At 45.4% G+C, this 23,065-nt stretch overlaps 2 protein-coding genes across 2 annotated transcripts in view; one reads left to right on the forward strand and one right to left on the reverse strand.

Annotated features, from left to right (window-relative positions):
• GRK1 (G protein-coupled receptor kinase 1) overlaps positions 1-6,377 on the forward strand; it is a 46,580-nt gene extending 40,203 nt beyond the window's left edge. The window contains exon 8 of the mRNA XM_060779858.2: positions 3,081-6,377. Within this exon, the coding sequence (XP_060635841.2) occupies positions 3,081-3,376 (296 nt within the window). The 3' untranslated portion in view covers positions 3,377-6,377. The remainder of the gene's footprint in view (positions 1-3,080) is intronic.
• An 820-nt stretch (positions 6,378-7,197) lies between these two features.
• On the reverse strand, positions 7,198-22,541 carry SHBG (sex hormone binding globulin). Its single transcript, XM_060779860.2, has 8 exons — positions 22,394-22,541; positions 19,653-19,768; positions 17,589-17,778; positions 14,835-14,996; positions 11,653-11,821; positions 11,295-11,440; positions 8,604-8,823; positions 7,198-7,438 (listed from the first exon to the last, which is right to left on the reverse strand). Exons 1-8 carry the CDS (start codon positions 22,493-22,495, stop codon positions 7,257-7,259), a joined length of 1,287 nt encoding a protein of 428 aa, XP_060635843.2. The 5' UTR covers positions 22,496-22,541; the 3' UTR covers positions 7,198-7,256.
• Positions 22,542-23,065: the final 524 nt, after the last annotated feature.

A 23,065-nucleotide genomic window follows, 5' to 3' on the forward strand; every position in this document is an offset into this window, starting at 1 on the left:
CTTTTCCAGTTGCTTCTCATCTATTATTATTATTATTATTATTATTATTATTATTATTATTATTATTATTTGAAACACAACAAGATGAGTACACAGCAGACAAGATCACTCTGCTGGCTGTTGTATTGGATCACACATCGGACACTTCCCAAGTGTTTAGGACTGTGTGATGTATCGGCGAATAATGCGTGCAGATCCCAGTAAGGTGGCCTTCTGCAGCTGGCAGATGGTAATCTTGTCAGCGCCAATTGTGTTTAAGTGTAGGCCAAGGTCTTTAGGCACCACACCCAATGTGCCGATCACCACTGGGACCACCTTGACTGCCTTGTGCCAGAGTCTTTGCAGTTCGATCTTTAAATCCTCATACCGTGTCATTTTTTCCAGTTGTTTCTCTTCAATTTGCTGTCACCTGGGATTGCGACATATTATTATTATTATTATTATTATTATTATTATTATTATTAGGAGTATTCTATTGCTCTTTCTTCTCACAAGTGAAACTCAAAGTGGGAATTGAACCCAGATCTATAGTCCAAAGCACATAGGAATAATTCTGTTTAGAAATCCAGTATTTCATCAATGATTTCAATCTATTGTCGAAGGCTTTCATGGCCTGAATCAATGGGTTGTTGTAAGTTTTTCGGGCTGTATGGCCATGTTCCCGAAGCATTCTCTTCTGATGTTTCGTCCACATCTATGGCAAGCATCCTCAAAGGTTGAGGGGTCTGTTGGAAACTAGGAAAATGGGGTTTATATAGCTATGGAATAATATCCAGGATGGGAGAAAGAACTCTTGTCTGCTTGAGGCTATTGCGAATGTTGCAATTGGCCACCTTGATTAGCATTGAATGGCCTTGCAGCATCTAAGCCTGGCTGCTTCCTGCCTGGGGGAATCCTTTGTCGGGAAGTGTTAGCATTTAATGGCCTAGCAGTTTTCAAGGTGTGGCTTCTTTCAATTTTTCATTGATTACTGCTGTTTTTATTGACTCAAATTTTATTATCAGTTCCAATTAGCGATCTATCGCATCAGCAGGATTATTCCAAATGTCAAATCACCCCCACCTTGATTAGCACTGAATGGCCTGCAGCATCTAAGCCTGTCTGCTTCCTGCCTGGGGGAATCCTTTGTTGGGAAGTGTTAGCACTGATTATCCCTGTTTTTATTGACCCAAATTTAATTATCAGTTCCAATTAGTGATCTATCGCATCAGCAGGATTATTCCAAATGTCAAATCACCCCCACCTTGATTAGCACTGAATGACCTTGCAGCATCTAAGCCTGGCTGCTTCCTGCCTGGGGAATCCTTTGTTGGGAAGTGTTAGCATTTAATGGCCTAGCAGTTTTCAAGGTGTGGCTTCTTTCTATTTTTCATTGATTACCACTGTTTTTATTGACCCAAATTTAATTATCAGTTCCAATTAGTGATCTATCGCATCAGCAGGATTATTCCAAATGTCAATCACCCCACCTTGATTAGCACTGAATGACCTTGCAGCATCTAAGCCTGTCTGCTTCCTGCCTGGGGGAATCCTTTGTTGGGAAGTGTTAGCACTGATTATCACTGTTTTTATTGACCCAGATTTAATTATCAGTTCCAATTAGTGATCTATCGAATCAGCAGGATTATTCCAAATGTCAATCACCCCACCTTGATTAGCACTGAATGGCCTTGCAGCATCTAAGCCTGTCTGCTTCCTGCTGGGGAGAATCCTTTGTCAGGAAGTGTTAGCATTTAATGGCCTAGCAGTTTTCAAAGTGTGGCTTCTTTCTACTTTTCATTGATTACCGCTGTTTTTATTGACCCAAATTTAATTATCAGTTCCAATTAGTGATCTATCGAATCAGCAGGATTATTCCAAATGTCAAATCACCCCACCTTGATTAGCACTGAATGGCCTTGCAGCATCTAAGCCTGTCTGCTTCCTGCCTGGGGGAATCCTTTGTTGGGAAGTGTTAGCATTTAATGGCCTAGCAATTTTCAAGGTGTGGCTTCTTTCAATTTTTCATTGATTACCGCTGTTTTTATTGACCCAAATTTAATTATCAGTTCCAATTAGAGATCTATTGAATCAACAGGATTATTCCAAACGTCAAATATAATTAATATAATTGTGGGGACATGAGAGAAGTCTCCCACAAGGATGATAAAAACATCAAATCATCCAGGCGTCCCCTGGGCAACGTCCTTGCAGACGGCCAATTCTCTCACACCAGAAGCGACTTGCTCCTGACACGACAAAAAAACCAAAAAACCATTGAGCAATTAATTAAATGATTACATTGGAAGTGACCATCAAAATCAGAATCCGGAATCACCATGCTAGAAATACATTAAATAATGATCAAAGCGACCAATTGTTTTCGTCACGATTCTTTTTAGGGCCAATTAATTTCCTTTAATGTCATTGCGTTTGCACGGACACTTATGTTCCCAAGCTCTGAATAAAGAAAGAAAAAAGAAACATGGCAGAGCTTTTGCAAACAAGGCGAGGCGAAGTTTGCACGAGATCAGCTGCCACAACCTTTTGCATTGCAAGCCATTGATGTTTGCCGAAGGGCCCTTATGAAATCCCAAATAATTTCCCTGCCAAAGCTAATAAGGGCTGCTTGGCACGGCAAGTGCGAACACATCCATCCTCCTGAACTTGTTTACACTTTGCTTTGGAGACAGGAAGAAAAAAATCTGTATTTTATGATGTGATAGGAGCAGATTCAAAAGTTGTCCTATATACCAGGCATGGGCAAACTTGTTCCCTCCCTCCAGGTGTCAGGGTTTTTTCGCGTTTTGCTGTCCCGTTGAACGCCCTTTCCATTTTTATATATATAGATAGCAGGCCTGGGAAAACTTGGGCCCTCCAGGTGTTTTGGACTTCAACTCCCACAATTCCTAACAGCCGGTAGGCTGTTAGGAATTGTGGGAGTTGAAGTCCAAAACACCTGGAGGGAGGGAACAAGTTTGCCCATGCCTTATGCATACTTTGATTGTGTTTTCCCATTGAGTTGGCAAGAGGATGTTCGATCCGCTCAGAATTTGCCATTTATGAACGTCACAACTCCCATTTCTTCTTCTCTCACTCAGGTTTGGTCGCACCGCCTTTCGTGCCGGACCCCAAAGTGGTCTATGCCAAGGACATCGGCGACGTGGGTGCCTTCTCGACGGTGAAAGGCGTGGTGCTGGACGACACGGACAAGGCGTTCTACGACGATTTCTCCTCGGGGAACATTCCCATCCCGTGGCAGGAGGAGATGATCGAGATGGGCATCTTCGGGGAGCTGAACGTGTGGGGCGCCAAAGGCACCACCCCGAAGGATCTGGACCGCAACGCCCCGGTCTCCTCGGCCACCAGCAAATCGGGGACTTGCCTTCTGCTCTGAAAGGAAGGAGATGGGTTTCTTCGCAAGCCTTTCGCAGGCGTGGCATAGACTTTGGAGACATTGCTCCTTGCCAGAATGAGAGGAAGGACCCATGAATCTGAACTCAGTCGGCAAGGAGTAAACTCTTTCTTTATGGAACCAGTGGGGAAAAAGTTGCAGAACCTGTGAATGGACACAGAAAGGCAGCTGTATTCATTTTCCTTCCTTTCCCCTCCTTCCAGATGTTGCTTTTTTGAATTGGGGGGCTCTTGGACAGAAACGTCACCCCTTTTCTTCTCCCTTCCAAAATGGGACTAAAACTAGTAGAGTCTCCCAGCCAATATGGTTCCTAATTATTATGGGAAAAGAGACCGAAAGAGTAGTCTTTTTAGTTTTCCTTCCAGATCTAGGTAGTAAAGAGTTGTAGTTTCCAAACCCATCTCAACTGTGGGGGAGCTTGGACATTGTAGTCCCCCCCCCCCCCAAAGGGATGCCTCCAGCCTTTTCTGTTTGTTTTCCCTGCTGACGACCTTCGGAAGGAGCTTGAGAGAGCTCCACGAGATGATGGATCCCGTTTTCCTTTTGTCAAAGGCAGAGATTTTGATCTTGACCGATTACCTCTCTAACCGCTAGGGTCTATATCCTCTTAGAGAACCAAACAATGTTATTGGTCCTAGTTTGCAATTAAAAAAAGATGGCCTCTTTGGACATCCAAGAGAGAGGGCCCTTCATGTAGATTCTTGTATCTACCTCTGGTTCGGGGACGAGGTGTTGAAACAATCAGTTCGAGCAAACAGTCTTACGAATCGTCAAGAAAGGAATTAAAAGCTGGTGCCCAATGTGGATCCAACAAGGACACTGGGCCCTTAATGTACATTCTGGTTTCTACCTCTGGTTCGGAGACGAGACCTCAAAGCAATCAGTTTGAGCAAACCGTCTTGCAAGGAATTAAAAGCTAGTGCCCAGTGCGGATCCAACAAAGACAATGGGGACAATGCCTGGCTCGAGAGCAGTACGTGTGAAAAAGATCTTGGAGTCCTCATGGACAACAAGTTAAACATGAGCCCACAATGTGATGTGGCAGCAAAACAACCCAATGGGATTTTGGCCTTCATCAATAGGAGCATAGTGTCTTGAACCAGGGAAGTCATGCTCCCCATGCTCTATTCCGCTTTGGATAGAACACACCTGGAATATTGTGTCCAATTCTGGGCACCACAATTCAAGAGAGATATTGACAAGCTGGAATGTGTCCAGAGGAGGGCGACTAAAATGATCAAGGGTCTGGAGAGCAAGCCCTATGAGGAGCGGCTTAAGGAGCTGGGCATGTTTAGCCTGAAGAAGAGAAGGCTGAGAGGAGATATGATAGCCATGTATAAATATGTGAGAGGAAGCCACAGGGAGGAGGAGGGAGCAAGCTTGTTTACGGCTTTCCTGGAGATTAGGACGCAATGGAACAATGGCTTCAAACTGCAAGAAAGGAGATTCCATCTGAACACGAGGAAGAACTTCCTGATTGTGAGAGCCGTTCAGCAGTGGAACTCTCTGCCCCGGAGTGTGGTGGAGGCTCCTTCTTTGGAAACTTTTAAACAGAGGCTGGATGGCCATCTGTCAGGGGTGATTTGAATGCAATATTCCTGCTTCTTGGCAGAATGGGGTTGGACTGGATGGCCCATGAGGTCTCTTCCAACTCTTTGATTCTATGATTCTAGGAGACAGCAAAGGCTAGAGAAGACAATGATGCTGGGGAAAGTGGAAGGTAAAAGGAAGAGGGGCCGACCAAGGGCAAGATGGATGAATGGCATCCTTGAAGTGACTGGACTGACCTTGAAGGAGCTGGGGGTGGTGACGGCCGACAGGGAGCTCTGGCGTGGGCTGGTCCATGAGGTCACGAAGAGTCGGAGACGACTGAACGAATGAACAACAACAAATGATTCTATTGTTGAAGGTTTTCATGGCCGGAATCACTGGGTTGTTGTAGGTGGTCAGTTGAAACATTCACACCTGGCTCCAGCAGACAAGAGTTCTTTGTCCCACCCTGGTCATTCCACAGATATATAAACCCATTTTCCTAGTTCCAACAGACCTCACTACCTCTGAGGATTCTTGCCATAGATGCAAGCAAAACGTCAGGAGAGGATGCCTCTAGAACATGGCTATATAGCCCAGAAAAACCTACAACAACCCAACAAAGACACTTCGGATGAGTTTTATGCTCGTCCGTGCAAAGCTACACCAGTGCAACACAACACTTGTGACAAACAACAATCCACAATTGAATGCGCCATTGTGGGGAATGAGCGCCCAACATGCCCAACAGCGCAACTGGGACCTTTTTGCTCCTGTGACAATAAGAGAAAAATACTGAACCGCTTCCATAAGGGAGCTTTGACTTGTGCAAGATCCCAACAGCATTCCAGCCATTGCTTCTGAACCTCCTCGTTTTAATTCCTAAAGCACAACGTATTTTATTTACAGGTTTATTCGATGGGTTAGGAAGCAAAGCATCGTCAGAAAGTGAATCTGGTTGAAAAGTGGAACCGGTCTTTTCGTTTCCTAAGCTTTCAAAGATAAGACTGAATACTGTGAAAGAGAAAACAACTCTTGGAATCATCTGAGATATTGCCAAAAGAGCAGACTATGTGTCGGGGTGTAATTTAGAATAGTCGAAAGAGCAGCTGTACAAAAACAAGTCCTCGGAAAGCAGGGACAGCTACTCCACCGATGACTTTTATGGACTGATTAATCTGTATTTAAAAAGGGAATCTAGGAATCTAGTTTGCAAATCAACCCATTCCCACCAGAGACGGTTTGTATGGGATTCCATCTCTCTTATAATGCTTAGATGAGGAATGAGATGGAAACCCACCTCTCTATAGCACCAAATCCCAACTTTCTGGAGTCGATGGCTGGACCAGCATTGCGTTCAACCCGGGTCAATAGGAGGTAAGGCTAAGGTAGGACTTCCCTTTGTTGTCGACCAATGTTTCTGATCCAGTAACAATAAACAATATCATATTCACGACTGCTTTGGGATTCTTGTGTTGTGAGGAGATTAGGGATGGTCACCCATTTTGGCATGGGGTGTACACTGGATCCTTGGATGTGTCTACACCAGGCATGGGCAAATTTGGACCCTTCAGGTATTTTGGACTTCAACGTCCACCATTCCTAACAGCCTCAGGCCCTTTCCTTTTCCCCCTCCGCCGCTTAAGCGGCGGAGGGGGAAAAGGAAAGGGCCTGAGGCTGTTAGGAATGGTGGACATTGAAGTCCAAAATATCTGGAGGCCCGAAGTTTGCCACTATAAAATTAATGCAATTCGATACTGCTTTAACTGCCATGGTTGAGTGCAGTGCAATCCTGAGAGTTGTAGTTTGGCAAGGCTCTGGCCCTCTTTGGCAGAGAAGGCTCAAGACCTTGTCGAACAACAACTCCCAGTATTCCTTAGCATTGAGCCATGACAGTTCCAATGCATGAATTCTATAGGTTAACATTATTAAAATATTGGATTAAATGGGATTCAAAAGGTGGCCATAAGTCAACAGGTAATGGGAAGGTACACATACACACATTCAAAAATATCTCTGCAAAATCTAGCATTGTAGGGAAAACAACCTCCCCGTATGGGGGCTCGTCCGGGATATGAAATAAGGCAGGCGTCAAACGAATCAAATTAAAGATTGGATAATGTTCTGCTATCTTCCTGGTATTCAAAAGGTGGCCATTAGGTAGTGGGAAGGCACACATGCACACCTTCAAAATTATCTCTGCAAAATCTAGCATTGTAGGGAAAACAACCTCCCTGTATGGGGGCTCGTCCGGGATATTGAACGAATCAAAGTAAAGATTGGATAACGTTCTGCTATCTTTCTTCCAAGCATACATTGAAGGGCACATGTTTTAGTTTCCATCGTCCATGGTGTCTTTGCCTCCGTCTTCAGGACCTGGGCAACTATGAGCCCAAATGGAGTTGCTCCTGGATTGGGCCGAGTCTAAGTCCAGCTCCTGGCCTTGAACCCGGATCGCTTGCAGGCAGCCCCTGAAGAAGCCCCTCTCCTGTGCCAAGGGGGCCCTTTCCAACCCTGGAAGCAAAAGGAAGAGAGGTCGGTCATTTAGAAATTGCACTAATTTTCTGCCAAAACTTGGGCACATTTTCTTGTTTGGCTGATGGGAGTTGTAGTCCATTTACAGCTGGGAGACTTCACAATTCTTACATTGGCATAGAAGAAGCCACATCCTACCCTTTAGATATAGTTGGTCTGCAAGTCCCATCTGCTTTTGCTAATGGTGAAGGATGTTGGGAGTTGTAGTCCAGAAAGATCTAAAGAGCTACACAATCACTACCTCTGGATTAAAGGAAGTAGACCACCCCTGGCCCTCCAGCTATGGTAACTCCCATCATCCTCAGCCAATAAAGTAAAAGCAGAATTTAGTGGGGATTGCAGGACCAAGTAACCCCAACTAGCCAGCTAGGGGGTTCTGGGAGTTGTAGTCAAAAAGGACACTTTCCCATCCACTCAGAGACTCAACAAAACCTTAGCAATCAATGAGTTGCAACTAAGCTTCTTCCTCCAAAGGTCTGGCCATCTACAATTCTGCTTCAAGCTTGAGCCTTTACTTAGCTGGGGAGTTTGGGAGTTGTACTCCAAAAGGAAACTTTCTCATCCACCCAGAGACTCAACAAAACCTTAGAAAGCAATGAGTTCCAACTAAGCTTCTTCCTCCAAAGGTATGGCCATCTGCAATTCTGCTTCATACTCTAGCCTTTACTTAGCGGGGAATTTTGGGAGTTGTAGTCCAAAAGGAAACTTTCTCATCCACCCAGAGACTCAACGAAATCTTAGCAACCAATGAGTTCCAACTAAACCTCTTCCTCCAAAGGTTGGCCTTCTACAATTCTGCTTCAAGCTCTAGCCTTTACTTAGCTGGGGATTTTGGGAGTTTTTTTTGTTGTTGTTGTGTCAGGAGCAACTTGAGAAACTGCAAGTCACTTCTGGTGTGAGAGAATTAGCCATCTGCAAGGACGTTGCCCATTATGGTGATGAATGATGGGAATTGCAATCCAATTACATCTGGAATACTGTGCAATGGGTCGCATGTAGTTCTGTGGCTTAGAGATTATATGGCAGTGTAGAAGGGCTTTCGGTGTCATTTAAGAAAGCTAGATAACTGCATGCAACCCATTGCACAGCTCTCCAAGGGGTTGCCAGCTCCCTTGTAAACATACAATTGGAGGAAGCCTCTTACCGGGTGACCCTCCGATGGTGAGGTCTCCCCTTTGGCCCAGCCAGATCTGCTTCAGGCGGTCGAAGTCCGTCTTGGGGATGGGCTTCAGAGTCTCTGCATTGGCCAGGCGCAGAGCGAAGTGCGATGCCGTGATTCGCACCCGGAGCCGCAAGTCCAGGCAGCCTTCAGCCGGAAGCGGGGCCATGAAGACAGTCTTGTTCCCCAGCTGGGCCACCAGATCCTAAGAGAGACCACAAACAAGACAACTATCCTTCCTGTCTTGCAACTGAGTATGCTGCTATGGATGCTGGACTTTAGAGTGCCTTGTGTCTGTGCTCTGGAAGCAGTGCATTGTCTATTCTTGGAGCTCTCACATAGAAAGGCTAATATTGATAAGATAGCTATCCTTCTTGTATTGCAACTTAGTTTGCTGTTGTGGATGATGGGCTTTAGAGTGCCTTGTAGCTCTGTCTCTAGGAGCAGTGCATTGTCTATTCTTGGAGCTCTCGCATAGAAAGGCGACTACTGATAAGATAGCCATCCTTCCTGTCTTCCAATTGAGTTTGCTGCTGTGGATGCTGGGCTTTAGAGTGCTTTGTGTGCCCTGGAAGCAGTGTATTGTCTATTCTTGGAGCTCTAGCATTGAAAGGGGAATACTGATAAGCAACTCAGTACCAAAACAAATGCAAAGCATAGGCTGCATGTTCCAACTGAGTTTGGTGTTGTGGATACTGGGCTTTAGAGTGCCTTGTGTGGAAGAAGTGCATTGTCTATTCCTGTAGCTCTAGCACAGAAAGGCTATGAGAGGAAATGAGATCCTGTGTTCCAACTGAGTTTGCTGTTGTGGATGATGGGCTTTAGAGTGCCTTGGATCTCTGTGCTCTGGAAGCAGTGAATTGTGTATTCTTGAGCTATACAATAGAAAGACTAGTACTGATAAGATAGCTATTCTTCTTGTATTGCAACTTAGTTTGCTGTTGTGGATGCTGGGCTTTAGAGTGGCTTGTATCTCTGTACTCTGGGAGCACTGCATTGTCTAATCTTGGAGCTCTAACACAGAAAGACAACATAGATAAGCAACTCAGAACCAAAACAAATGCAAAGCATATTCATCCTATTCCAACTGAGTTTGGTGTTGGGGATGCTGGGTTTTAGAGTGGCCTGCGTGAAAGAAGTGCATTGTCTATTCCTGGATCTCTAGCACAGAAAGGCTAATACTTATTAGACATGATATCCTTCCTGTATTCCAACTGAGTTTGCTGTTGTGGATGATAGGCTTTAGAGTGCCCTGTATCATTGTGCTCTGGAAGCAGCATGTTGTCTATTCTTGGAGCTCTCGCTTAGAAAGGCTAATATTGATAAGACAGCTATACTTCTTGTATTCCAATTGAGTTTGCTGTTGTGGATGCTGGGCTTTAGAGTGCCTTGTGCCCCTGTGCCCTGGAATGAATGCATTGTCTGGAGCTTTAGCATAGGAAGTCTAATACTGATAAAACATGATTGTTCCTGTATTCCAATTGAGTTTGCTGTTGTGGACGATGGGCTTTAGAGTGGCTTGTATCCCTGTGCCTTGGAAGCAGTGCATTGTCTATTGTTGAAGCTCTAACATAGAAAGGCTCATACTGATAAGCAACTCAGCACCAAAACAAACACAAAGCATATTCAGCATGTTCCAGCTGAGTTTGGTGTTGTGGATGCTGGGCTTTAGAGTGCCTTGTGCCTCTGTGCTCTGCAAGTGGTGTATTGTCTAGTCTTGGAGCTCATGCATAAGATAGACATCCTTAGTGTCTTCCAATTATTTACTTATTATTTATTTACTGCATTTGTATACTGCCTTTCTCGGCCAGAGTTTGTTGTTGAGGATGCTGGGCTTTAGAGTGCCTTGTGCCTCTGTGCTCTGCAAGCGGTGTATTGACTAGTCTTGGAGCTCATGCATAAGACAGCCATCCTTCCTATCTTCCAATTATTTACTTATTATTTATTTACTGCTTTTATATACCGCCTTTCTCGGCCAGAGTTTGCTGCTGTGGATGCTGGGCTTTGGAGTGCTTTGTGCCTCTCTGCCCTGGAAACGGTGCATTGTCTAGTCTTGGAGCATAAGACAGCCATCCTTCCTGTCTTCCAATTATTTACTTATTATTTATTTACTGCATTTGTATACTGCCTTTCTCAGCCAGAGTTTGCTGCTGTGGATGCTGGGCTTTGGAGTGCCTTGTGCCTCTGTGCTCTGGAAGCGGTGCATTGTCTAGTCTTGGAGCATAAGACAGCCATCCTTCCTGTCTTCCAATTATTTACTTATTATTTATTTACTGCATTTGTATACTGCCTTTCTCAGCCAGAGTTTGCTGCTGTGGATGCTGGGCTTTGGAGTGCCTTGTGCCTCTGTGCTCTGGAAGCGGTGCATTGTCTAGTCTTGGAGCATAAGACAACCATCCTTCCTGTCTTCCAATTATTTACTTATTATTTATTTACTGCATTTGTATACCGCCTTTCTCAGCCAGAGTTTGCTGCTGTGGATGCTGGGCTTTGGAGTGCCTTGTGCCTCTCTGCCCTGGAAGCGGGGCATTGTCTAGTCTTGGAACTCTAGCATAGAAAGGCTAATACTAATAATCAATTTGGCACTAAAACAAATGCAAAGCGTATTTGGCATATTCCAACTGAGTTTGGTGTTGTGGGTGATGATAGACTTTAGCGTGCCATCATGCCTCTCACCGTGTGCCGCAGGTCCAAGCGCAGAACCGGGGCGTGTTTCGCACTGGAGACCGCCAACAGGGAGGCCGCTTGCGGGGCCCCTTCGATCCGCATCTCCAAAGCCAGGGACCAGTTCCCATTTGCAAGATTGAGTCCAGTGGGGAGGTCTAATGGGGAGAAGAAGGCAGAGAGGCAAAGAAAGGGTTTGCATCACGCCTGGGCCAACTTGGTCCCTCCAGGTGTTTTGGACTTCAACTCCCACAATTCCTAACAGCCGGTAGGCTGTTAGGAATTGTGGGAGTTGAAGTCCAAAACACCTGGAGGGACCAAGTTGGCCCAGGCATGCTTTGATCCCTCTCCTTTGGCTCGCGGGTCCTACCTGCCAGAGAAAAGGTGGCCAACCCGTTTCCGGGGAAGAAGCTTCCGGGTCGGATGCTGGGGAAGCAAACCTTGGTCCCTTCTTCCTCCAAGGAGCTCCCTTCTCGCCATTCGGAGGTCTTGTTCAGCCAATTCCAGCGCCGCATGCAGCCATCCATGGCTGTGTTCAGCTAAAAAGAAGGGCAAAGTTAGAATTATTTGGGCACTTCCCCTTTCTTCCTCTCTCTCTATATATTGCACAAGTTCAAAATGTCCATGCTGCTAGCTGTGAAAGAGTGAAGTTGTGGAGCATTATGGAACAGACAAGTTAGGTGTTGCAACAGATGAGGAGGCTGGACAATGAATTAATGAGGTGATAACAGTGGGTTATCACTGTTATCAGACTGCAGATGCAGACTGTGGCCAGGAAATCAGGAGACGCTTCCTTCTTGGGAGGAGAGCAATGTCCAGTCTCGATAAAATAGTGAAGAGTAGAGACATCAGACTGGCAACCAAGATCCATTGCCTAGTCCAAGCCATGGTCTTCCCTGTAGTCACCTACGGATGTGAGAGCTGGACCTTCGGGAAGGCTGAGCGAAGGAAGAGAGAGGCTTTTGAGCTGTGGTGCTGGAGGAAAGTTCTGAGAGTGCCTTGGACTGCGAGAAGATCCAACCAGTCCATCCTCCAGGAAATAAAGCCCGGCTGCTCACTGGAGGGAAAGATACTAGAGACAAAGTGGAAGTCCTTTGGCCACATCATGAGGAGACAGCAAAGCCTAGAGAAGGGAATGATGCTGGGGAAAGTGGAAGGCAAAAGGAAGAGGGGCCAACCAAGGGCAAGGTGGATGGATGGCATCCTTGAAGTGACTGGACTGACCTTGAAGTAGCTGGGGGTGGTGACGACCGACAGGGAGCTCTGGCGTGGGCTGGTCCATGAGGTCACGAAGAGTCGGAGATGACTGAACGAATGAACAACAACATAAATAGAGCAGACACCATTTTTTGTTCTTTCTCTGTGCTAACAAGTAGGTGTTATTGCAATGAATGAAATGTAAATAAAGATAAGAGCTGCTACCGAAGCAGAAACAACTGTCTGAAGTCAAGTAATTGAATGACAAGAAGCAAGATGGCCAGCAAATTGGAATGATACTCTACTCTGCACAAAAGCCTTCCTACTCCTTGCCCTTCGATTCCTTGCATGATGGAATAGAAATGGTGATGATGATGATGATGATGATAATCCCATTTTACTGGGATCTGCACAGATTATTCACTGATACATCACACAGTCCTAGACACTTGGGAAGTGTCCGACATGTGATCCAATGCAACAGCCAGCAGAGTGATCTTGTCTGGTGTGGACTCATCTTGTTGTGTTTCATATAATAATAATAATAATAATAATAATAATAATAATAATAATAATCCCACTTTACTGGGATTTGCACTCATTATTCGCCGATACATCACACAGTCCTAGACACTTGGAAAGTGTCCGATGTGTGATCCAATACAATAGCCAGCAGAGTGATCTTGTCTGGTGTGGACTCATCTTGTGTTTCTAATAATAATAATCATAATCATAATCATAATAGAGGCAGTCACGAACCAACACCAAGGGAAATCAATAGTAGTAAACTGCTTCAAGTGCAAAAGACAAAGAGTGAATACTGTAAAAACACAATCCAGAGCAGAAGAGAAAACTGGTGAAAGAAGGCTCTCCATGGACAGTTCCTGGGAAAACTTAAGAGCCAAATTGACATAGAAAAAACATGGCTGTGGCTCACAAATGGGACTCTGAAAAAGGAGACAAAGGAGGGCCTGATTCTGGCAGCCCAAGAACAAGCCATTCAAACCAATGCCATCAGAGCCAGAATTGAAAAGTCAACGACAGATCCCAAGTGTAGAATCTGCAAGGAAGCAGGTGAAACAATAGATCCCGTCTTCAGCTGCTGCAAGAAGATTGCATAGACAGACTACAAGCAGAGGCACAACACCGTTGCTCAGAGGATTCATTGGAACTTGTGCCACAAATACCATCTGCATGAGACAAAGAACTGGTGGGATCACAAGATGGCAAAAGTTACAGAGAATGAACACGTCAAGCCCCTCTGGGAGTTCTGGATTCAGACAGACAGACAGAGTTTTGGAGCACAAGACTCCTGACTTCACAATTGTGTTAAAAAACAAAGTATGGATCGTCAATGTTGCAATCCCAGGTGACAGCAGGATTGAAAAGAAACAACTGGAAAAGCTGACACAATATGAGGATTTAAAGATCGAACTGCAAATACTCTGCCACAAGCAAGTGAAGGTGGTCCCAGTGGTGATTGGCACACTGGGTGCAGTGCCTCAAGACCTTGGCCTGCACTTAAACACAATTGGCACTGACAAAATTACCATCTGCCAGCTGCAAAAGGCCACCTTACTGGGTTCTGCACGCATTATTCGCCAATACATCACACAGTCCTAGACACTTGAGAAGTGTCCGATGTATGATCCGATACAACAGCCAGCAGAGTGATCTTGTCTGCTGTGGACTCATCTTGTTGTGTTTCTAATGATGATGATGATGATGATGATGATAGTAGGAAAGAAGAGAATGAGTTGAAGCTACTCAATAGATGCGCCTACACTGTAGAATCAATGCAACTTGACATGACTCTCGACTGCTATGGTTTGATGCTATGGAATCCTGGGTGTTGTAGTTTTCCAAGGTCTGCCCCAAAGTGCAGACTACAGCGCTCAGGATTCTTTACAACTCATCCAGGGAAGTTCAAGTGGTGTCAAAACTGCATTAATTCGACAGTGTAGATCAGATATGGGCAAACCCAAGCCCTTTGGGGTCTTTTCTCAGGCCCTCCTCTCTCTCTCTCCCCAACCTATCCTTCCTTCACTCTTTCCTTCCTTTCTTCTTCCCTCTCTCTTTCTCCTTTCCTTGCAGTGCCTCAAGACCTTGGCCTGCACTTAAAAACAATTGGCACTGACAAAATTACCATCTGCCAGCTGCAAAAGGCCACCTTACTGGGATCTGCATACATTATTCGCCGATACATCACACAGTCCTAGACACTTGGGAAGTGTCCGACGTGTGATCCAATACAACAGCCAGCAGAGTGATCTTGTCCGCTATGGACTCATCTTGTTATGTTTCAAATAATAATAATAATAATAATAATGATAATAATAATAATAATAGATTCACCGGGGTCAGCAGTTCCTGGGCTGGGATGAAGAGACCCCCGACACCGATCCGCATGGAAGAGACCGGGTGCTCAATGACGGAGCTGGAGACGTGGCGGAGGACCAGCTGGTCATCCCCATCCACTTCCATGGTGACCACGTCGCCCTCGTTCTTCACCATCAGCTGCCCGGAAAGAAGAAGAAGAATAGAGTCATAGGCAAGAGGGGTCATCTCTCTCTCTATCCACAATGTAGAACAGCGTTTCTCAACCTGGGGGTCGGGACCCCTGGGGGGGTCGCGAGGGGGTGTCAGAGGGGTCGCCAAAGACCATAAAAAAACATAGTATTTTCTGTTGGTCATGGGGGTTCTGTGTGGAAAGTTTGGATAAATTCTATCGTTGGTGGGGTTCAGAATGCTATTTCATTGTGGGTGAACTATAAATCCCAACAACTGCAACCTCCAAATGGCAAGGTCTATTTTCTCCAAACTCTACCAGTGTTCACATATGGTCGCGGCATTAGGAAGGTTGAGAAACACTGATGTAGAACATACGTAGCCTGCCATCACTTTAACTACCATTGCTCAAAGCTAGGGAATCCTGGTCGTTTAGAAAGAAAGACCCAAACTTTTGTCAGATTTAACATCCCAGCTGGACCAGGTCCTGATCTGCCATGCAACTAGAATCCATACAAGACTAGAGTTGGATGAGACCCTAAAGGCCATCTAGTCCAACCCACTTCTGCCAGACGAGCCCTCCCAACTGATGGCCATCCTGATTGAGTTTAATACTTCCACAGAATTGTAGAATTGGAAGGGGAACCTAAAGGCCATCTAGTCCACCCTCTTTTTGCCAGGAAGGAAGACACCATCCAAGCCCTCCCGACAGATGGCCATCTAGCCTGTGTTCAAATACTTCCACTGAATCCTGCAGTGTAGATCGATAGTAGAGTTGGAAAGGGCACTTAAAGATCATCTAGTCCACCCCCCCCCTTTCTGCCATGCAGGGATACACCTTACAAGCCCTCCCAACAGATGGTCATCCAGCCTGTGATCAAATACTTTCATATAATTGTAGATCCCAAGAGCCATCCAGTACACCCCTGTTCTTCCAGGAATCCCTCCATAGAATTGTAGAGTTGGAGGGGCACCTAAAGGCCATCTAGTCCACCCCCTTTCTGCCAGGAACGAAGACACCATTCAAGCCCTCCCGACAGATGGCCATCTAGCCTGTGTTCAAATACTTCTATAGAATTGTAGAGTTGGAAGAAGCCCCAAGAGCCATCCCATCTACCCCCGTTCTTCTAGGAAGGAAGACACAATCCCTCCATAGAATTGTAGAGTTGGAAGGGGCACCTAAAAGCCATCTAGTCCACTCCTTTTCTGCCAGGCAGGAAGTCTCCATCCAAGCCCTCCAGACAGATGGCCATCCAGCTAGTGTTTAAATACTTCCGTAGAGTTGGAAGAGACCCCTAGAGCCATCCAGTCCACCCTCATTCTTCCATGAAGGAAGACACAATCCTTCCATAGAAAGCTAGAGTTGGAAGGGGCACCTAAAGGCCATCCAGTCTACACACACCCTTTATGCCCAACAGGAAGACACCACCCAAGCTCTCCAAACAGATGGCCACTTAGCCTTTGATTATTATTATTAATAATAACACCATAAAATCCTAGAGTTGGAAGGGGCGCCTAAAGGCCATCTAGTCCAACCCCTTTCTGCCATGCAGACACCATCCAAGCCCTCCCAATAGATGGCCATCCACCTATTATTATTATTATTATTATTATTGGATTGTTGTAGGGTTTTTTTCGGGCTATATGGCCATGGTCTAGAGGCATTCTCTCCTGACATTTCGCCTGCATCTATGGCAAGCATCCTCAGAGGTAGTGAGGTCTGTTGGAATTAGGCCACAGAGAGGAAGCAGGCAGGGACATCTAATTACCTCTCAACAAAAGTTTGCCCCAGGCACAGTCAGGCCATTGTATGCTAATCAAGGTGGTCATTTGAAACATTCACACCTAGCTCCAGCAGACAAGAGTCCTTTGTCCCACCCTGGTCATTCCACAGATATATAAACCCTTTTGCCTAGTTCCAACAGACCTCACTACCTCTGAGGATGCTTGCCACAGATGCAGGCGAAATGTCAGGAGAAAATGCCTCTAGAACATGGCCATATAGCCCAAAAAAACCTACAACAACCCAGTGATTCCGGCCATGAAAGCCTTGACAATATTATTATTATTATTATTATTATTATTAGCTTAAAAGGCTAGAGTTGGAAGGGGCACCTAAAGGCCATCTAGCCTACCCCTTCTGCCAGGAAAGCCCTCCCAACAGATGGCCATCCACCTTTTATTATTATTATTATTATTATTAATAATAATAATAATAATAATAATATTAGCATAGAAGGTAGAGTTGGAAGGGGTACCTAAAGGCCATCTAGCTCACCCCCCTTTCTGCCAGGAAGGAAGACACCATCCAAGCCCTCCCAACAGATGGCCATCCACCTATTATTATTATTATTATTATTATTAGCATAGAAAGCTAGAGTTGGAAGGGGCACCTAAAGGCCATCTAGCCCACTCCCTTTCTGCCAGGAAGGAGGACACCACCCAAGCCCTCCCAACAGATGGCCATCCAGCTTGTGTTTAAGTATTTCCATAGAACTGTAGAGTTGGAAGGGGCACCTAAAGGCCATCTAGTCCAATCCTCTTCTGCCACATAGGAAGGCACTACCCAAGCCCTCCTGACAGATGTCCATCCAGCCGTACCCGATGCCAATGTCCGTCATTGAGGCGCATCCCCCCCGAAACGGTCAAGTTGGTGACGGTGTTGTGGATCTGCATCTCAGGCTTCCCTTTCCGCAAAGCCAAGACGAACCAGTCCTTGCCGGGGTTGGTGTCCCCATAGAAGATGACACCTTCCGGGTCGAAGGTGCGGAAGTCGAAGGAGGATGCAGCGCTGGGGAGAGGAAAGAGAGAATGAAGGCCAAGAGGGCTGGGGCCTCCCCAAACTACAAATCCCAGATGCCATGGCACTGAGCCACGGCAACCATATTTCAGAATATGGGGAAATATTGGCCTGAAAGCTGGCCTAGCATGACATTTTGGGTCTCAAACAGCCCAGGAAAATACCTGACCCAGTGCTTTAATCAATTGTGGGATTTGGACTACAACTCCCAGCATTCCTTTATGCTGGGCATCATCATCCTACTGTACCCAACACCATCATATCTATTGAATTTCCACCCTTGAAAAGTGCATAAGACCACAGACCCAGCAGGCCAACTCCTAGTACTCCTCGTCATGGGATATGTCATCTAAGTATGATGGGAGTTGTAGTCTAACACTATCCACTCAGGTGTGTTGACTCTCAACTTCCACCAATAGTGTGAAATTATTTGTTGACTCTCAACTTCCCCCAATATTGTGCAATTGTTTGTTTACTCACAACTTCCTCCAATTCCTAGTTCTCTTCATCATGGGATATGTCATCTAAGGATAATGGGAGTTGTAGTCTAACATTATCCACTCTCAAGCTATCCACTCTAAGGATGATGGGAGTTGTAGTCTAACATTATTATCCACTCTAAGGATGATGGGAGTTGTAGTCTAACATTATCCACTCTCAAGAGTGTTAACTCTCAAGTTCAACCAATAGTGTGCAATTATTTGTTGACTCTCAACTTCCCCCAATAGTGTGCAATTGTTTGTTTACTCACAACTTCCTCCAACTCCTAGATCTCTTCATCATGGGATATGTCATCTAAGGATGATGGGAGTTGTAGTCTAACACTATCCACTCAAGTGTGTTAACTCTCAAGTTCAACCAATAGTGTGCAATTATTTGTTGACTCTCAACTTCCCCCAATAGTGTGCAATTGTTTGTTTACTCACAACTTCCTCCAACTCCTAGTTCTCTTCATCATGGAATATGTCATCTAAGGATGATGGGAGCTGTAGTCTAACACTATCCATTCAGGTGTGTTGACTCTCAACTTCCACCAATAGTGTGCAATTATTTGTTGACTCTCAACTTCCCCCAATATTGTGCAATTGTTTGTTTACTCACAACTTCCTCCAACTCCTAGTTCTCTTCATCATGGAATATGTCATCTAAGGATGATGGGAGTTGTAGTCTAACACTATCCATTCAGGTGTGTTGACTCTCAACTTCCACCAATAGTGTGCAATTATTTGTTGACTCTCAAGTTCAACCAATAGTGTGAAATTATTTGTTGACTCTCAACTTCTTCCAATATTGTGAAATTGTTTGTTTACTCACAACTTCCTCCAATAGAGTTCAATTATTTGTGGACTCTCAACTTCCCCCAATATTGTGAAATTGTTTGTTTACTCACAACTTCCACCAATAGTGTGAAATTATTTGTTGACACTCAACTTCCCCCAATAGTGTGCAATTGTTTGTTTACTCACAACTTCCACCAATAGAGTGAAATTATTTGTTGACACTCAACTTCCCCCAATAGTGTGCAATTGTTTGTTTACTCACAACTTCCTCCAACTCCTAGTTCTCTTCATCATGGAATATGTCATCTAAGGATGATGGGAGCTGTAGTCTAACACTATCCATTCAGGTGTGTTGACTCTCAACTTCCACCAATAGTGTGCAATTGTTTGTTGACAATCAACTTCCACCAATAGTGTGCAATTGTTTGTTTACTCACAACTTCCACCAATAGAGTGAAATTATTTGTTGACACTCAACTTCCCCCAATAGTGTGCAATTGTTTGTTGACAATCAACTTCCACCCATAGTGTGCAATTGTTTGTTTACTCACAACTTCCTCCAATAGTGTGTAATTGTTTGTTTACCTTGTTACAGTGCGCAGATCAACATACAACGTGGCTGTCGGCGAAGGGTCTCCCCATCTCTGTCCAAGGTTCAGAGCCCCAGTTTCACCAGGAAGAGACTGGAAACATTGGCCATACTGGGAAAAGCAAGAATGGTCATGAACTCACTTGGCCACTAGATGGCAGCAACAACCTCCACATTAAGAATAGGGGACTTGCAATGCATGAATACACCAGTAGATGCTGCTGCTGCTGCTGCTTGGAAGAAAACCAACAGGGTGCATTACTGCTGATAGCCACCTGGTGGCAGTGCTGCTCCATGAAACTTATTTTCACATCACTTGAACTTTTTTTTCCTAATTGATTAGTTCATTAATTAATAGCAGGCCTCATTTCGATGCAGCGTTGTGTGCTTTGCAATCCAGCTTGTCTTCCTTGTCCTCGACCTCCTGTGAATATTAATGTCGCTGAGTCTCTTTACTATATATATATATATATATATATATATATATATATATATATATATTCCCAAATCCTTATATACCTTTTATTCTCAATGTCAAGATTTGTGTATATTGATCAATAACAAAGATAGTATCAATATCCTGGGAACAATAGATGGAAACTGGAAACTGTATCTCTTTCCTATGAAAATCTGTTGGGTTACTTTAGGCAAGTCACACTCTCTCAACCTCAAAGGGCCTAGAAAGAAAGTGTGAATGTTGTAATTGGCCAACTCAATTAGCATTGAATGGCCTTGCAGCTTCAAGGTCTGGCTGCTTACTGCCTGTTTATATGCCTGAGGAATAATGTCCAGGATGGGACAAAAAACTCTTGTCTGCTTGAGGCAAGTGTGAATGTTGCAAATGCCCAGCATTGAATGGCCTTGCAGCTTCAAGGTCTGGCTGCTTACTGCCTATTTATACACCTGAGGAATAATGTCCAGGGTGGGAGAACGAACTCTTGTCTGCTTGAGTCAAGTCTGAAGGTTGCAATTGGCCCACTCGGTTATTTATTATTTTATTATTCAAACCTAGCATCAAATGGCCTTGCAGCTTCAAGGTCTGGCTGCTTACTGCCTATTTATACACCTGAGGAATAACGTCCAGGGTGGGAGGACGAACTCTTGTCTGCTTGAGGCAAGTGTGAAGGTTGCAATTGGCCAAGTTGATTAGCATTGAATGGCCTTGCAGCTTCAAGGTCTGGCTGCTTACTGCCTATTTATACACCTGAGGAATAATGTCCGGGGTGGAAGAACGAACTCTTGTCTGCTTGAGTCAAGTGTGAAGGTTGCAATTGACCCACTCGGTTATTTATTATTTTATTATTCAAACCTAGCATCAAATGGCCTTGCAGCTTCAAGGTCTGGCTGCTTACTGCCTATTTATACGCCTGAGGAATAACGTCCAGGGTGGGAGAAAGAACTCTTGTCTACTGGAGGCAAGTGTGAACGCTGCAATTGGCCAACATGATTAGCAGTGAATGGCCTTGCAGCTTCAAGGTCTGGCTGCTTACTGCCTGTTTATACGCCTGAGGAATAATGTCCAGGGTGGGAGAACGAACTCTTGTCTGCTTGAGGCAAGTGTGAAGGTTGCAATTGGTCAACTTGATTAGAATTGAATGGCCTTGCAGCTTCAAGGTCTGGCTGCATACTGCCTGTTTATCTGCCTGAGGAATAATGTCCAGGGTGGGAGAACGAACTCTTGTCTGCTTGAGGCAAGTGGGAACGTTGCTATTGGCCAAGTTGATTAGCATGGAATGGCCTTGCAGCTTCAAGGTCTGGCTGCTTACTGCCCGTTTATATGCCTGAGGAATAATGTCCAGGGTGGGAGAACGTACCCGTCTCTGTTTGAGGCAAGTGTGAATGTTGCAATTGGCCCACTCGGTTATTTATTATTTTATTATTCAAATTTAGCATCAATTGGCCTTGCAGCTTCAAGGTCTGGCTGCTTACTGCCTGTTTATACACCTGAGAAATAACATCTAGGGTGGGAGAAAGAACTCTTGTCTGCTTGAGGCAAGTGTGAATGTTGCAATTGGCCAACATGATTAGCATTAAATGGCCTTGCAGCTTCAAAGCCTGGCTGCTTCCTGCCTGGGAGAAATACTTTGTTAGGAGGTGATTAACTGGCCCTGATTGTTTCTAGCCCTGATTGTTCCTCCCAACAAAGGATTCCCCCGAGAAGTAAGAAGCCAGATCTTGAAACTGCTAGGCCATTAAATGCTAATCAAGGTGGCCAATTGAAACGTTCACACCTACTTCCAACAGACAAGAGTTCTTTCTACCTCCCTGGAAATTATGCCTGCCACAGATGTGGGTGAAATGTCAGGAGAGAATGCTTTTGGAACATGGCCAGACAGCCCGGAAAACTCACGACAACCCAGCAATTCCTGCCATGAAAGCCTTCGTCAATAAAGGGGAAGACCTTTGTAAAACTACAACTCCCATGTTTCCATAGCATTGAGCCATGGCAGTCAAATGGTACCATTTTGCACTACACGTATTGTAACCCTTCTGCCCCACTTTTGCAATTGTGGCTGCATCCTATGACATCCTAGAGGAGGCCCCTAAAGATCATCCAGTCTAACCCATTTATTTTGGGTTAGGAATTGTGGGAGCTGAAGTCCAAAACACCTGGAGGGAGGGCCCAAGCTTTCCCAGGCATGGTCTACACTGCCATATAGTCCAATTCAAAGTGGATAATCTGGATTTCATATGTCAGTGCATCCAGGTAAATCCAACTCTGTTGTTCCAGACTCACCTTGGTCCCATAGGTCCCTTCGATTTTGGGGAGCGGCTTCTCCGCCGACAAGGGCAGCCCCAACACAGCCAAGGAGAGCAGCCAAGCTGCTTTGGGGAGCATGGCTTTCGGTGGCCGCAGAGTCCGGGCGGAAAGGGGACTGCGGGCAAACACAGCCGGGCGGTCATTTTGGTGTCTGCTGTTGACATAAACTCTCCAAGGGTCAAGGGCCTTGGGCAAAGGCTGGTTTCTGCTGGGGAGAAAAACCTATGGGTCCGGGGCCCCTGGGGTCTGCTTTCTGGACCCTTTTGCGCCTGGACCGATGCTTTGGAACATCATCCTCCAAGAGACGGCACCCAAAAAGTGGTCCAGCGCTCTCCAAAGGGAGGGTGGCCTTGTTCTGGCCGGTTGTGGAGCTCCCTGTTCCCTTTGGCCAGGTGCACCGTGTTTATTTGCAGAGACGTGCACGCATCAAGTCCAAAGCTTGCTCCTAATACAGAATGCAAGAGGTCTTTCTCTCACCCTAGACACTCCACAGGTATAGAAACCTCACTTACCTAGTTTCAGTCATGCAGTCATGGCGGCCACATGACCTTGGAGGTGTCTACGGACAACGCTGGCTCTTCAGCTTAGAAATGGAGATGAGCACCACACCCCAGAGTCAGACACGACTGGACTTAATGTTACCTACCT

Source organism: Anolis sagrei, chromosome 6 (genome assembly GCF_037176765.1).
Source record: "Anolis sagrei isolate rAnoSag1 chromosome 6, rAnoSag1.mat, whole genome shotgun sequence".
Classification (NCBI taxonomy): Eukaryota; Metazoa; Chordata; class Lepidosauria; order Squamata; family Dactyloidae; genus Anolis; species Anolis sagrei.

What these genes read in the sequence shown, in the direction of transcription:
- SHBG (XM_060779860.2), bottom strand. Translation starts at nt 22,495, where the DNA reads ATGCTCCCCAAAGCAGCTTGGCTGCTCTCCTTGGCTGTGTTGGGGCTG. An exon ending in GATCTGCGCACTGTAACAAG is followed by an intron (nt 17,779 to 19,652) that starts GTAAACAAACAA and finishes TCCTCTCCCCAG; the next exon opens with CGCTGCATCCTCCTTCGACT. An exon ending in GCTTGGACCTGCGGCACACG is followed by an intron (nt 8,824 to 11,294) that starts GTGAGAGGCATG and finishes GGTCTCTCTTAG; the next exon opens with GATCTGGTGGCCCAGCTGGG.